The sequence below is a fragment of the Amyelois transitella genome, chromosome 26 (assembly GCF_032362555.1).
Source record: "Amyelois transitella isolate CPQ chromosome 26, ilAmyTran1.1, whole genome shotgun sequence".
Lineage (NCBI taxonomy): Eukaryota > Metazoa > Arthropoda > Insecta > Lepidoptera > Pyralidae > Amyelois > Amyelois transitella.
Genome location: NC_083529.1, coordinates 7,387,501 through 7,403,870, shown reverse-complemented (window position 1 = coordinate 7,403,870; position 16,370 = coordinate 7,387,501). Strand labels below are relative to the sequence as shown.

The window sequence follows — 16,370 nt, the reverse complement described above, 5'->3', positions numbered from 1 at the left end:
CTGGAGGAGAACTCCAGAAGCATAACGGAGATCAAAGAGTTGATCGACCATCGGAGCGGATCTTCAACAGCAGACACAACCACACGTGCTCCAACCTACGCACAGGCCGTGGCTAAGGCAAGGGAGGCGCCCGTCACCTTACACTCCGCGATTGTCCACGACAAGAAGGGAGTGGAGACAGGTGACGAGGTATTGGAGAGGATAAAGGGAATAGCTGGAGAAGGTGGAGACTGGATCCGGATAGAAAGGGTTAGAAAAACCAGAGACAGAAAGGTAATTTTAAGTTTCGGAACAAGGGAGGGTAGAGAAAAATTAAAAAATAGATTAAACAAAAATGATACCCTACAAATTACAGAAATGGAAAACAAAAACCCTCTTCTTATTTTTAAAAATGTCATGAAAATTAATACAAACAAGGAAATTGTAGAAAAGCTGGTTACCCAAAACTCTAGAATCATTAGAGATTTAAAAGAAGAGGACAAGAACGTAGTAATCAAATTTAGAAAACGGTCCAGAAACCCCTTGTTGGAGCACGTAGTGGCAAGCGTCCCCCCCAGGATGTGGCGAGCAGTGGTCGAGGCCGGCTCAGTGCGCATCGATATGCAGCGGATCCATGCGGAGGACTATTCTCCGCTGGTCCAATGCTCGATGTGCCTGGGTTACGGCCACGGCAGGCGCCACTGCAAGGAGAAGACGGAGCGGTGCTGTCACTGCGGTGGCGAACACCAGCGAGCGGTGTGCCAGGGCTGGATGGCGGGAGCCGTCCCATCGTGCCTGAACTGCCGGGCAGACAGAAACGCGGTGAGTTATGATCACAATGCTTTCAGTTCTGCCTGTCAGGTCAGGCAAAGGTGGGAGGCTCTCGCCAGATCCAGGATAGCATATGCTTAGGTATATTGTTTTGGATTTCGCGTACGTGTCGAGGCACTCCTATATTGTCAATTTGATGTAAGGACGTTCATTAAAGATGCAATAATCCGAGGCATGTCACGGCGCGTGCGTGGGGGTCTGGGACAATATGCTTGCGCGTCAGCAAATGTGCGTATGTGGCTTCGCACTAACGAATAATAATTATCCGTTGGTGTGAAGGCATGCGCAGTTGTGTATATGCAAACATAAATTGTATATAAAAGGACAATGCCATGTATTAAATTAATCTGTGATGTTTTAATAATTGATATTGAGGTATCTACATTAGTAGAAATAGGATTTTAATTGTTTTGTCTTTTAAAGTATGACTAACGTAACGACGTTAATGTATACATAGGATTTAAATATTGTTTTAATAAATGACTGATATTAAGCTGACAAAGAACCCTATAGATATATAGGATAACAAATCAAAGTTGCAAATCATGCAAAATAAAAAACATAAGAAATATAGGGCGTCTTAAAATATAGTAAATGGTGATTAATATTAAGTTTTGACCAGCATCAACAAAGATGTAATCAATTTAAGTACGTGAAATAACGAGGTAATAAATAGATTTTAAGTGGTATATTAGCATGAATAACTGTATCATAAAGTGAAAATGGAAAATAACGGTGTAAACAAACAAATGCGGGCATGTGTCGGTAGATGAATCACAATAAGTAATTCAACTACCGACATTTGTCAGTATTTGTTTTATGTTGGCATGTGTCGGTGGTTGGATTACAACAAGTAATTCAACTACCGACATATGTCAGCATTCAAATGTTGACATGTGTCGGTAGTTGAATTACAATAAGCAAAAATAAAAATATGACTATATTCGAAATAAGAAAAGAATTGAATTGGAAAGTAATATTGAATAGTTAACATAAAACTAATTATAAGATTTTAAATTGTAAATAGAAGCAGACTTTAAGTATAGTTTAATGTTAAGGTAGTTTTTATCATATACCATGTGAAAAACCTTGTTTAATAATGTCTTTGTTTATGACAGAGAGATGCTGGAAATAAACTCCCCCCGGATGTGGTGTAACACCTGGGGGAAAACTAAAAAAAAAAAAAAAAAAAAAAAAAAAAAAAAAAAAAAAAAAAACCTAACCTAACCTAACCTAACCTAACCTAACCTAACCTAACCTAACCTTTTTTTTTTTTTTTTTTTTTTTTGTTCTCGTAGGAGGAAACCCATTTACAGGCGACCCAGGGGAAGGGGATCTCCCCTGGAGTGTGGGGCTCCCGGGTCGCTAATCGGCCCAGACTACCCACTAAAACCTCCTACGGCGTTTCCGCACCAGCCGTTGTTGGGGGCGCCGTGGGATCGCAAGCATTCTACCACGACGCCCCCCGGTTTCGCCTTACGGCGCGATTAGGGTAAACGGCGGGCGTATTGCGCCCGCCGTCTGCCTCTTCGTCCTCGCCGGCATGGGAGCGCTTCAGCTCTCGCTTCACGCTCCCTCTCAGCGGTCTCCTTCTGCGACATTACCGTCTCGCAGAAGCAGGACATCGCGTCCCAGCATCTCTCGCTGCCCAGCATCTTACTGACGATGCAGTGCAGCGTGAGATCGCGGTCGCCCAGGGCCACTGCTAGGGCCACCCTTTCTGTGGCCCACCTCTCACATTCTGCCAGGGTGTGTTGAGCCGTGTCGTCCGGCTCCCCACACTCGTGGCAGACCGGGCTTGGCTCTCTGCCTATTGTATGCAGGTAATGACCGAAGCACCCGTGTCCGGTCATCACCTGCGTCATTCTGTACGTCAGTTGGCCGTACTTTCTATCCATCCAATCTTCGAGCGATGGGAGGAGCGCCCCGATGGTACGTATACCATACTGGGAGTTTTCTAGCTCATCTCGCCACCGCTCTTTCAACCTGTCTACGGCCAACTGACGGGCCCCTCTCACTTCTCTTGGGGCGGGCCTTTCCCCGAGAGCTCGTCTTCTCGCCCGCTCCCAATAAACCTCCGCCTGAATTTTTGCGTCCATGTCCCATGGTGGGGTGCCGGCCAATACGCATGCCGCCGCCCAAGCCACCGTTACGTAGGCCCGAGCTATGCGGTTGGCCACCACTCTTTGTGGCCTTCGCAGCTGGGCCACGTTGGCTCTGGAGAGCTTATCTGCCCAGATTGGCGCCCCATATAGTGCCATGCTCCGGGCTACGCCCGCATATAGTTTCCGGCACCGGGCGCTAGGCCCTCCGACATTGGGCAGCAGCCGGCCCATGGCCGATGCTGCGCCGACTATCCGGGGTGCTAGTTGTTTAAAGTGCTCCCGGAAGTCCCAGCGTGGGTCCATGGTTATGCCCAAGTACTTAATGTACGGCTTCACCTGGACCCTTTCCCCACCTATTGGAATGGACGCTCCCTCAGGCGGTTTCCAGCCCCTTTTGCCAAAGACGATGACCTCGCACTTGCTGAGGGCCACCCTGAGCCCCAGCAGCCTGACGCGGGTGACCATCAGGTCTGCTGCGACTGCAGCTGTCCTGAGGGTGCTCTCCAGCTTCTCACCCCAGATGGCCACCATCGTGTCATCCGCATAGCAGATGACGGTCATCCGGGGGAGTAGGCTCCCGCGGATGGCCCAGTCAAAGCCGATGTTCCAAAGCAGGGGTCCTAGCACTGACCCCTGAGGAACACCGCAGGTCATCGCCCTGGCTTTCCTCCCTTCTCTGTCCTCGTAGAGCACCACCCTCTCAGAGAGGTAGTGCCCTACGAGGTTTCTCAGATAGAGAGGCACTCCGTGGTATCGGAGTGCCTCCTTTATTACCTCATATGGGAGGGAGCCGAAGGCGTTTGCGATGTCTAACGAGACACCCACGGCTCCTCCCTTCCTTTTTATTGCGTCCTCCGAGAATTCGCGGAGGGCCCCTATCGCATCAACGGTCGACCGCCCTTTTCTAAAACCAAATTGGCGGTCCGACACGTTTGGTCCGACATTTTCCAGATGCTGGATGATTCTGGAGGCGACAATTCGTTCCAGCAGCTTACCAGTCTCATCCAGCATCAGTAGGGGCCTCCATCCCGAAGGGGAGTCCTCGGGTCGGCTCTCCTTTCTGAGCAAGCAGAGTCTTCCCTCTTTCCACGGCCTGGGAAACCGCCCAGACGACAGACAGTCGTCGAATAATTGTCTGAGGCGGCTCCCGAGGTGTTTTGCGACCACCGGTAGAATCAGACCGGGGACGCCGTCCGGGCCTGGTGCCTTTTTGCAGGCTGTCAGACGTGTCATACCCCGGTCGAACTCATCATCCGTCACCGGTGGCACTGGGGCCGTGGTGGACTCCCGCTCGGGGACCTGCATACTCGGAGGAGCAAATTCTTGGGCCGATGGGAAAAGGCCTTCAACAATTTTATTGAGGAGGTCCGGTTCCAAGGAGGCCGTGGGGGGGGCGTGGCGCATTTTGTTGCGAACTACCCTATATGGCCTCCCCCATGGGTCCCTGTCTAGCGTGGCCAGAAACGCTTCGTGGGCGTCGTCTTTCGCTTTGGCAATTGCTACCGACAGGGCCTTTTTGGCCTCCTGGAGGGCAGAATAGAGTCGGGCCTCCTCCCCGTATTCGCGGTTGCGCCGCCGCCTGCATCTGGTGTACTCCCTGCGGGCACGGTTGCTGATAGATCTGAGTGCAGCGATGTCCTCAGACCACCAGTGTACCTGCCTTTTAGCAGGCGGCGGACCAGACCTCCTCATGGATGCGTCGCACACCTCAGTGAGCGACGCGCGAAAGCCACGTGCCCTTTCCTCCACACCAAGGGAGCGGCTTGGTATGGGTTCTCTCCACTCTATTACCATGGCAGCCTCTTCAGCCAGGTCCCTGTTGAGGCTAGCCATATTCCACCTGGGGAACCCCTGGCGTCTCCCTCTGCCTCGAGTGGGCTGTTGGGAATGGGGCGTATTGGAGACCGACATCCGTATGTAGCGGTGGTCGGAGAGGGTCTCCACGTCCTCCAGGACACGCCAGTCCTCAATGCGTGCAGCAATACTCGAGGTCGCGAGCGTCACGTCCACTATCGAGGCACCATTTCGCCGCACGCATGTGGAAGTGTTGCCCCGGTTTAGGACTTCAAGCCCCATTCCCACCGCCCAATCATAGAGTGTTACCCCTCTTGGGCTGGTTATGGGAGAACCCCACGCAGAGTGTTTGGCGTTAAGGTCTCCCATTAGCATGATCGGTGTCGGCGCCGCACCCTCGACCACTTGCCCCACTCTCTCGAGGAGGCGCTCAAAGGCACGCAGCGGTTCATTGGGGGAGAAATATGCTGCGACAATTACAATATTTCCCCATTTCACCGCTACGTACCCCCTGCCGTTCTCAATCTTCGAGAGAGGTGGGCGATTGCCAGTTTGTGGGATGGTCACCGACACCAGCCCTTCTGTGTCTCCAGCCCAATTAGGGAGGGAGGGGACGCAATAGGGTTCCGATATGACGGCAGCGTCAATGCCCCACTCCGCCAAGTGCTGGACCAAGAGGTCTTGAGCACGAGCGCAGTGGTTGGCATTGGCCTGCAGCACCTCAAGGCGGGGAGCAGGTCGTACCGGCATCAGTGCTCCATGGCGCGGCCCTCCGAGGCCTCGGTCGTTGCCAGGGCCGATTTGCCTCTTATGCGAGGGGGGTTGCAGGCTTTCCCCCCCATGACATGTCCTGGCGGCAGTTTAGCGGCATGGCACACTGCACACCATGGCTCTTTGACCTGGCATTCACCAGTGGTGTGGCCCGTTTTGCCGCAGCGGTGGCACATCGATGATCTGTCCACCGGGGATGGACAGAGGGCCCTAGTGTGGCCCATGCCCATGCAGCGGAAGCATCGCATGGGCAGGGCTTCAAGCCCTTTGACTTTGGCGGCCGACCATCCGACCAGGAGGCGTCCGAGCTCTATGAGAGAGTTGGCAGCCGCCACAGGGCAGGTTAAAATGGCTGCCCCAGTCTGGTCTGGCGCCATACGGATAGCGCCAACCTTAATTTGCCCCGGTGGGCATTTCCCAGCTGCAGCTGCAGCTTCTCTGAGGGCCTCCAGAGTCACTGCCTCATCGAAGCCGGAGACCTTGACTTGTGCCGTTTTATACGGCCGAGATATCTCCGCTTCGTTGCCTATCAATTCCCGGACCTTCTCAGCAAGAGCGTCCGCTGCGGCCCCGCTGTCTGCTCCAGGAACCTCTATTATCCGAGCCCCCGTAGCACTCCTGCGCACCGAAACATGGTCCACCCCAATGGACGGTAGTTTGATGGTGGTGACCTTGGCCATTATCGATTTATAGTCCATATCGGACTCCGGCTTCAGGGTCACCACCACCGCTGCTGACTTCGGTGGGGTGAACGCCTTCCTTGGTGGCGGTTTTGCTGCCGCTTTGGGGGCTTGGGTTGGTTTCCCCTTCCCTTTTCTTTTCCCTTTTTTCTTTCTGGCTACCGTTGTCCACACCTCCGTGCCTCCAGGGTTCGGGGACGCCTCAGTGGGAGGTATTCGGGAGGGGCCTGGCGTTGGCTCACGTGGCCGAGCTTTGGTTTTGGCCTTGGCCTTGGCCCTGGTTTGCGGCACCGGTCCGGGTCTTGCAGGTGGCATGAGGGTTGACCCTGTGTTGCCCTCCCTGCCGTCTAGATCTTCAGCTTTTTGTTTTTTTCTGTCAGCCGCCAGTGGCGGGCGCAGAATTGGTTCTGGGGCGAGTATGCCCCTCTTTTCGGCTTCATTCAACCGGGTCGTCACCATTTCTCCTATTTTGAGGAACAGGTTCCTCTCAATGGACACCTCAAACTCTTTGAGGACGTCCTTGATTTCCGCCATTGTGACTGGTCCTGAGGTGGACGGCCCGGTAGATTTTTCGGCATAGGCCTTCCGAAGAGCCCTCGTCTCCTGCTCCAGCTGCGCCAATTGCTCCCGCATCCTTCTGTTGTCAGCAGTCAGAATTCTGACTGCTGCCGACTCCTCCTGGTGCATTTCTATTTTATCAGCTGCATCTAAGATGTGCTGACAGGCATCCTTCATGGATCGCCACACTGTGCCTTTGAGGTTGCCGGATTTACCGGCTTCCTCCAGTACATTTCCAACAGACGTCCGTACAACGTCAAGTTGTTCGTCAACGATGCTGCTGGCGGGCTTGGGTGGCGATGTCTGTGTGCGCCGACCAGCGTGACGGCCCCTCGTAGCTGTGTTAATTTTGGGGCCTCGCGATCTTAGTGCAGACCCCTCCAGTGCCTTCCGTTTACGGGGAACACTGCCCCCGTCGTTCTTGTTATCCTCCGTCATGATGACCTCCGGAAGGCTATCGTTGTCCTCGTCGGATGTCGGTGCGAGGATCAGTGACCCTCGGCTTGTCGACCGTGTCGACAGTTGGGAGGGACTTGCGTCCCTCTGGCGGTAAGTGCCCCCCCCAGATACGGTGGGGCAGCCCACGCCCGAAGGCGTGGGGAGGGATTCTCCGACTCCTTGGGAGTCGGTACCCTCCTGGGGTATGATCGTTTTCTTAGACGCCATATTCATGAGTTTCCTTTTTTTTTAACAGGGTGAGGTCCCTGAACTCCTCCACCTCTTCAGTGGGCGCTTGGGACGGGGCTCCCCCCCCGCCATTCATCCCATCGGCACGCCCGACCTTGGGATTAGGGTTATTTTTTATTGAGGTTTTCTTCCTCGCGACAAACGTCCTCGGCCCCATCAATTTGGGGTAACGAGTTGCCCGGCGCCGAGCCGAAACCTGACGCCGCGCGAGCCACATCCACTCACTGTCTGAGGGCAGACAAGAGGGAGCAACTGGTAGACGGACCTGGACGCAAAAGCGTCTGCCCAGAAGCCGGTTAGGCTATTCAGCCCGTCCATGTGTCAGGACATTTGCCGATGGATAACAAGACCCCTAATAGCGGGGAGTTATTAACCATCGCCCAGGGTGCACCAGCCCAGTGTCTTGTCAGCCCGCCGCTATCACCGGATCAAAGATCAAGCAACAGAAGCAAAGCTTTCAAGGTACTGAGCCAACGTGGAGGTTTCCTGACCGTAGCACCCCAACCTAACCTAACCTAACCTAACCTAACCTAACCTAACCTAACCTAACCTAACCTAACCTAACCTAACCTAACCTAACCTAACCTAACCTAACCTAACCTAACCTAACCTAACCTAACCTAACCTAACCTAACCTAACCTAACCTAACCTAACCTAACCTAACCTAACCTAACCTAACCTAACCTAACCTAACCTAACCTAACCTAACCAGTCTGCTTCGAGCCGTCGTGGAGTGCAGACGTGCTCCGATGCGCTCCGCAAAAATCAGTGTAAAAAATAGTGTAAATTAAGTGTAAAAATTTTTAAAAAATTATAAAATAAGTGTTTGTGCGTGTTGTGATCCATCAAATAAATACCTGGACTTGAACAGCTTCCTTGGGTGGACTGGATCACGAAGATTTCCACGGATTTGTTCCAGTGTCCGTGAAGTGCCACGCCGAAAATAAAACAAATTCGTCAGGAGGACTACGGTAGACTTAGGTAACCTAAGTCTCATGATAACGGCCCTATGTAAATATTATTTTAAATTTTGACCCTGACTTTACATTTTTATCATTTTATCTTTACTCTCTTCCTTTTACAATTTACAATTTTACAACTTTTACAAAATTCGATCTTAAAACATGACGCAAACATCACCAAAGTCTGTGTCCTTCCAGACACATGTCTATAACATTGACAGCACCCCCTCACCCATACACGGGCACCTTCGGAGCGACTCGTCCTACGAAGGCTCCCCCGTCAATACGTCTGTGGAAGGGAAATGGGCTACTCCCATAACAAGGAGTAAGTTCATACAGCACTACCCGAAGACGCCTCTATTAAGAGAGGAAAACAGAAGAAAACCTTTGACTGACGACGAGAGGGACGACTTGGGCGGCCGGATCCGTGCTCTCTTGGAGGAGATCAGGGGAGACATCGAGTCGGCGCCCAGGTTAAGAAAACAAATAAAGGACTCGGTCGCTAACAAAATAAAAGAAGCGGATGACCTGGTTTGTGATCTGGCGGTTTACCAGGAGCCACAGAATATCACACCGGGTCAGAGACCGTGTGTGCGAACCCAGACTTCCCCGGCTCCCCAGGAGGAGACAAAAATAGGAAAACTGGAGATTGTCCTAACTGCGCTGGTCAGCCGACTGGAGGAGAACTCCAGAAGCATAACGGAGATCAAAGAGTTGATCGACCATCGGAGCGGATCTTCAACAGCAGACACAACCACACGTGCTCCAACCTACGCACAGGCCGTGGCTAAGGCAAGGGAGGCGCCCGTCACCTTACACTCCGCGATTGTCCACGACAAGAAGGGAGTGGAGACAGGTGACGAGGTATTGGAGAGGATAAAGGGAATAGCTGGAGAAGGTGGAGACTGGATCCGGATAGAAAGGGTTAGAAAAACCAGAGACAGAAAGGTAATTTTAAGTTTCGGAACAAGGGAGGGTAGAGAAAAATTAAAAAATAGATTAAACAAAAATGATACCCTACAAATTACAGAAATGGAAAACAAAAACCCTCTTCTTATTTTTAAAAATGTCATGAAAATTAATACAAACAAGGAAATTGTAGAAAAGCTGGTTACCCAAAACTCTAGAATCATTAGAGATTTAAAAGAAGAGGACAAGAACGTAGTAATCAAATTTAGAAAACGGTCCAGAAACCCCTTGTTGGAGCACGTAGTGGCAAGCGTCCCCCCCAGGATGTGGCGAGCAGTGGTCGAGGCCGGCTCAGTGCGCATCGATATGCAGCGGATCCATGCGGAGGACTATTCTCCGCTGGTCCAATGCTCGATGTGCCTGGGTTACGGCCACGGCAGGCGCCACTGCAAGGAGAAGACGGAGCGGTGCTGTCACTGCGGTGGCGAACACCAGCGAGCGGTGTGCCAGGGCTGGATGGCGGGAGCCGTCCCATCGTGCCTGAACTGCCGGGCAGACAGAAACGCGGTGAGTTATGATCACAATGCTTTCAGTTCTGCCTGTCAGGTCAGGCAAAGGTGGGAGGCTCTCGCCAGATCCAGGATAGCATATGCTTAGGTATATTGTTTTGGATTTCGCGTACGTGTCGAGGCACTCCTATATTGTCAATTTGATGTAAGGACGTTCATTAAAGATGCAATAATCCGAGGCATGTCACGGCGCGTGCGTGGGGGTCTGGGACAATATGCTTGCGCGTCAGCAAATGTGCGTATGTGGCTTCGCACTAACGAATAATAATTATCCGTTGGTGTGAAGGCATGCGCAGTTGTGTATATGCAAACATAAATTGTATATAAAAGGACAATGCCATGTATTAAATTAATCTGTGATGTTTTAATAATTGATATTGAGGTATCTACATTAGTAGAAATAGGATTTTAATTGTTTTGTCTTTTAAAGTATGACTAACGTAACGACGTTAATGTATACATAGGATTTAAATATTGTTTTAATAAATGACTGATATTAAGCTGACAAAGAACCCTATAGATATATAGGATAACAAATCAAAGTTGCAAATCATGCAAAATAAAAAACATAAGAAATATAGGGCGTCTTAAAATATAGTAAATGGTGATTAATATTAAGTTTTGACCAGCATCAACAAAGATGTAATCAATTTAAGTACGTGAAATAACGAGGTAATAAATAGATTTTAAGTGGTATATTAGCATGAATAACTGTATCATAAAGTGAAAATGGAAAATAACGGTGTAAACAAACAAATGCGGGCATGTGTCGGTAGATGAATCACAATAAGTAATTCAACTACCGACATTTGTCAGTATTTGTTTTATGTTGGCATGTGTCGGTGGTTGGATTACAACAAGTAATTCAACTACCGACATATGTCAGCATTCAAATGTTGACATGTGTCGGTAGTTGAATTACAATAAGCAAAAATAAAAATATGACTATATTCGAAATAAGAAAAGAATTGAATTGGAAAGTAATATTGAATAGTTAACATAAAACTAATTATAAGATTTTAAATTGTAAATAGAAGCAGACTTTAAGTATAGTTTAATGTTAAGGTAGTTTTTATCATATACCATGTGAAAAACCTTGTTTAATAATGTCTTTGTTTATGACAGAGAGATGCTGGAAATAAACTCCCCCCGGATGTGGTGTAACACCTGGGGGAAAACTAAAAAAAAAAAAAAAAAAAAAAAAAAAAAACCTAACCTAACCTAACCTAACCTAACCTAACCTAACCTAACCTAACCTAACCTAACCTAACCTAACCTAACCTAACCTAACCTAACCTAACCTAACCTAACCTAACCTAACCTAACCTAACCTAACCTAACCAGTCTGCTTCGAGCCGTCGTGGAGTGCAGACGTGCTCCGACGCGCTCCGCGAATAAAATTAGCAAAAAATATTTAAAATAGTGATAAAAAATTCTTAAAATTCTAAAAAATTATTGTGAGTGAATGGTCTTCAGTGTGCATTGTGATCAAGGTCTGCAGCTCCGGAATCAGGTGGATCAACCTCATATACCACGAGCCGGACCTGTGCCTTCAGTGAAGCGTGTAGGAACATAAATCAGTGCAGTGTTGCTTCGAGGACACAGTCTCAGACAAAGGACACAGCCTTGAAAAAAGGTGAGACCCCAGGATTGCGTGGATTTTTCAAGATCAACGTTTTAACGTCCATATTGACCATTGCACCTCTAGTCCATATTAATTAAGGTTTTAAATTTTATTTGTTGACTGGCTTTTTGCCTTCCTTATCTATCATTTTAACTATACAATTGTCTCTTTTACCACTTATACAAATTTAATTTTAAAACATGACGCTAAACCGAACACCAAAATCAGTGTATTTTAAAGATAACCCGACAGACCTAGCCTTCCAAATGTCACCCACTCAATTCAGTAGCCAGGGTGACTCCCCGTCGGATTCCCCCGTCAGATTATCCTCAGAGGAGGAATGGGCGACCCCAAACACGAGGAGCAGGTACCAACAATGCTTCCCGAAAACGCCCCTCCTGAAGGAGGAAAATAGACGCAAAATCTTGACGGACGACGACAGAGAAGACCTATGTCGTAGTATTAGGGATCTCCTGGATGCAATTGGCGAAGAGGTCGAGTCTGCATTAAGATTAAAGAGAACAGCTAAGGACTCCATCAAAAGTAGAATCAAACAGGCAGACGACCTAGTGTGCGACCTGGCCTCTTGCCAGGAAATAAAAAACATGACGCCGGGACAACGACCGAGTATAAGAACCCAGACCTCCCCTATCCCACAGCAAGAGATGCATATCGGAGAGCTTAAAATCTTCCTACAACCGCTGGTGGACAAACTGGAAGCAAACTCCCACAGTATACGGGAAATAAAGGAGTTCATGGACCGCCAGAAAGAAGTAAGTGCTAAAACAACAACAACAGCCTCACACACCCCGACATACGCACAGGCCGTGGCTGCTCCTCGCGAAAAGCCGCTCACGTTACATTCCGTGATTGTGGACGACAAGAGAGGAATGGAAACCGGTGAGCAGGTCATGGAAAAGATAAGAGAAGTAGCAGAAGAAGGCGGGGAATGGTTAAGAATAGAGCGTGTGAGGAGAACAAGAGACCGGAAGGTAATTATTAGCTGTAAAACCAAAGAGGGTAGAGAGCAATTAAAAAATAGAATTAGCAAAATTAAAAATCTACAAGTAAAGGAGGTAGAAAACAAAAACCCACTCCTCATTTTTAAAAATATATTAAAATGCAACACAAATGAGCAGATATTAAATAAATTGACGGAACAAAACAGAAAAATTTTGCAAGACCTAACGGAGGAGGAAAAAGTGATACAGGTGAAATTCAGAAAGAGGTCGCGAAACCCGCTACTGGAACACGTAGTGGCGAGTGTCCCCCCTAGGATGTGGCGAGCAGTGGTCGAGGCCGGCTCAGTGCGCATCGATATGCAGCGGATCCAGGCGGAGGATTATTCTCCGCTGGTCCAATGCTCGATGTGCCTGGGCTACGGCCACGGCAGGCGCCATTGCAGGGAGACGGCGGAGAGGTGCTGCCATTGCGGTGGACAGCATCAGAGGGCGGCGTGTCAGGCCTGGATGGCGGGAGCCGTCCCATCGTGCCTGAACTGCCGCGCGGACGGAAACGCGGTGAGTAATCACAACGCTTTTAGCTCCGCGTGTCAGGTCAGGCAAAGGTGGGAGGCTCTCGCCAGATCCAGGATTGCATACGCATAAGCAATGATTCATGGTCTCTCGGCGTGTCGTGGCTGACCTACATTGCCGTATTAATGAACAGCATCATTATATAATGCAATTATACAAGGCGGGTCGCGGCATGTCCTTGGGGCCATGGTCAAGTGCCTAGTGCTAACGCAACACAAATGTGGCTCTGAACCAATGAATAATATTATTTATTGGTTCGAAGGTACGTGTAAAAAAATGTTATGCAATAATATGAAAAATTTTATAAGTGACACATACATTAATAATTAAAGTTGTAAACAAATACTTGGTTGTTACGGTTATAGATAGTTTAATTTTAAGTTTGACGATAATAATATATATGTATACCAATTTTAACAAAATGACATAGAATTATAAGAATAGCAGTAGTTTTATATAAATGCGATATTCGCATAAACAAGGTATACAATTTGAATAAATAAACAAGGTACTAATATCAGTATCAGTTAAGAGCAAATCATGCTCGTAACATGACTTTTTTGTAAAAAATTAAAACAGATAATTGATTATAGGGTTATTGACCAGTAAATTATATAAATAGTTGTACAGTACAAAGGAGGCAAAGAAAATAGATGTAAATATTGTTAAGGAATGGAAGGGCTTTATAGTCTTATAGGTATTTATTAATCGGTGTATTATAGCTATGACAAGATATTGTAAGCAATAGTAACTCTAGCATAATATAGTGAATAGTGACAAGTGACTTGCTAAAATACTACATTGTATATTCAATGATAACAATTATAAACTTACATTGTTAAAAAGATTAAGCAGACTAAGTATAGCAGTAAGTTTAGTTATAGTTTTTCACACATTATGCAAATAAAATTGTTTTAAAATGCCTCTAATAATGTTAGAGAATACTGGCAATAAACTCCCCCTGGGAGTGGTGTAACTCCCAGGGGAAAACTTAAAAAAAAAAAAAAAAAAAAAAAACCTAACCTAACCTAACCTAACCTAACCTAACCTAACCTAACCTAACCTAACCTAACCTAACCTAACCTAACCTAACCTAACCTAACCTAACCCAGTTGCGCTCTGTCCGCAGTACCGAGCGCCACGAAAGTAAACCGCTCCGCGCTCAAAAATAATTATAAAATCATCTTTTGACGAATTTCCACAAGTGCAATATATTGTTGGATCCGCGCTTAAGTGTACAAACGAACAGTGAAGAAATTTTGAAAATCGGACGGTAAACAAAATAGTTATAACAAAATAAAGTTGCGGGCTAGACGCCTCCTCGCGCTTCGCCGCCTAAAACTCGCGATTTATATCGAGAAATTTGCGAACTGGAACTGTGGAAGTGTGGGCAGTGACGTCGACCTTCCCTGTGCGGAGTCCCAGATTCCTGCGACCGAAGACGTCGACACGGCGAGACCGTTTGTGGGAGCCCCCGAAACGCAAATCTTTTTCCCGTTAAGCAGCTCGGTTGCCTGTTGCGCTATAAAACTGAGATTAGGACTAAACAAGGGCCAATAGACAAACAGCTGAGTGGAGTATTCACCAGGGTCCGGCTGCAGTGGGAAACCGGGCTACGGACGTCGGGAAGCGGAGGGAGCGAAGAGAACGGGCGTTGGAGGGCGTCTTTCGGCAGATCGGTTGATCAGGGTGAGGAGCTGCATACGCCAACCTGCGAGGGACAGGTTGAAGACCTTACGTTCCAAAAATTAGCAAGATCGGAGTAAGGGTTTGGCGTCTACAACGAAAAATACAACTGGAAAAAAAGAAAACAAAGAAGAAACCGTCGGTTATCTGCATTAAGAGTTAGTGATAGTTACAAACCTTATTGAATTTAGAAAGGACTATAAAACATCAAAATTATTCTAAACTGTTAAAACTGGGACATCTATAGTTTTTAAGTAAATTGACAAATTGTAAACGGTCGAAATAGGCCTAGACCGCAAATAAAAGTTTGTAACAAGTTTGCAGCGGGTGCGCGGAGTGGGGACAGCAGGTGGCTATCGACCCATTACGTATCGCGGTGCGCAATAGAGGCAATCGCGATAAGCTACACACGCATACGGTCCACACATTATAACCGCCAAATCGACTGAGAACATTTAAATAGGTATTTCTCGGACCTTATTAACTTACAAAATAAACCTTAAGACCTATAAATCAGATAAAACACGGAATTACATACACAAAACACATAGCTCAAAAAATTTTTTAATTCAACATAACTACATCATCAAATAAAACTAAATCGACAAATTTAAAAGGCCCATAAAATATATAAAAAATATAGACACACATTCTCTTTAACACACAAAATAAAAAATAGCCAATATTATCAAAATTATTAAAAATTGTATTAATAAAATAGTAAATAGACCAATAAAGCAATAGTAATAATAAGCCCATACAAACTCATTTTAGTGTATATTAAACCGATACGTAATGGGTCGAGTGCGGCCGTCGTCCGCTCGGTGAGTGGGTCACGCCTCCTTGTGACGTCACACGGCATTGAACGAGCCGATTGTTCTCTCGGCTTGCCGTGGAATGTCAAGGTCGTGATCCACAATTGTGTTGTTGCGGGAGCTTGCTGCGGGGTAGGCAGAGCCTAACGGGTGTAAATAATTGATTGAGTGCGGATTTGTTTGTATTGAATTGTATTGAGCTATTATACCACCATTATAATTATTAACTAGAATTAAATAATATATTATTTATCCGCTATTTTAAAAACTTTGTAAGTCGGGTGCGGCCGTCGTCCGCTCCGCAGGTCACGCCTCCTAGTGACGTAATAGACGGCATCCAGCGAGTCTATTGTTCTCGGCTCGCTGTGGAATGTTATTGTTTCTGTTGTTTTGATCGGAGTTTGTTGAACCGCGCGAGTTCCTAGCGGGGTAGACAGAGCCTAACAAGCTTAAATAAGAAACTCAACGTGAATTTTGCTTTGTCGTATTGTATTAGCTATTGTACACTACTACACTGACTATAATTATATATTTATTATCTATTGCATAAGAATTAGTTATTTAATTGCTATAACTCGGAAAATTTTATCATATTGAAAATCATTTTAGCATCTATTTTACGTATCCACGCATTGCTGCCCCCCTATACAGGGCTGCAACCAGTAGTGACATTGGTTGATATTCATCAACTCTTAACTTTACTTTTACTTTTACTTTATTTTACTTATTATTACTTCTACAATATACATATATATACAACTTTTACAAATTTACTTTTATAAATAAGATATTAAAATGATTAGAACACCCAGGTCCGTGACCTTCAAAAAGACAATAACTTATTGCGACAATAATTCGTCGCCT

At 47.1% G+C, this 16,370-nt stretch overlaps 2 protein-coding genes across 2 annotated transcripts; both read right to left on the bottom strand.

Annotated features, from left to right (window-relative positions):
* Positions 1–2,202: 2,202 nt before the first annotated feature.
* On the bottom strand, positions 2,203–3,420 carry LOC132903410 (uncharacterized). The gene is made up of 2 exons (XM_060951687.1): positions 2,956–3,420; positions 2,203–2,724 (listed from the first exon to the last, which is right to left on the bottom strand). Exons 1-2 carry the CDS (start codon positions 3,378–3,380, stop codon positions 2,298–2,300), a joined length of 852 nt encoding a protein of 283 aa, XP_060807670.1. The 5' UTR covers positions 3,381–3,420; the 3' UTR covers positions 2,203–2,297.
* A 2,038-nt stretch (positions 3,421–5,458) lies between these two features.
* Positions 5,459–7,384, bottom strand: LOC132903430 (uncharacterized). The gene has a single exon (XM_060951738.1). It carries the CDS (start codon positions 7,382–7,384, stop codon positions 5,459–5,461), a length of 1,926 nt encoding a protein of 641 aa, XP_060807721.1.
* Between the last annotated feature and the right edge of the window lie 8,986 nt (positions 7,385–16,370).

Excerpts from the sequence above, each read along its gene's own strand:
- LOC132903410 (XM_060951687.1), bottom strand. The coding sequence starts at position 3,380 with ATGGTCACCCGCGTCAGGCTGCTGGGGCTCAGGGTGGCCCTCAGCAAG. Across the intron at positions 2,725-2,955 it reads GCTCGGGCCTACGTAACGGT|ATCGCTCGAAGATTGGATGG; the intron begins GGCTTGGGCGGC and ends GGCGCTCCTCCC.
- LOC132903430 (XM_060951738.1), bottom strand. The coding sequence starts at position 7,384 with ATGGCGTCTAAGAAAACGATCATACCCCAGGAGGGTACCGACTCCCAA.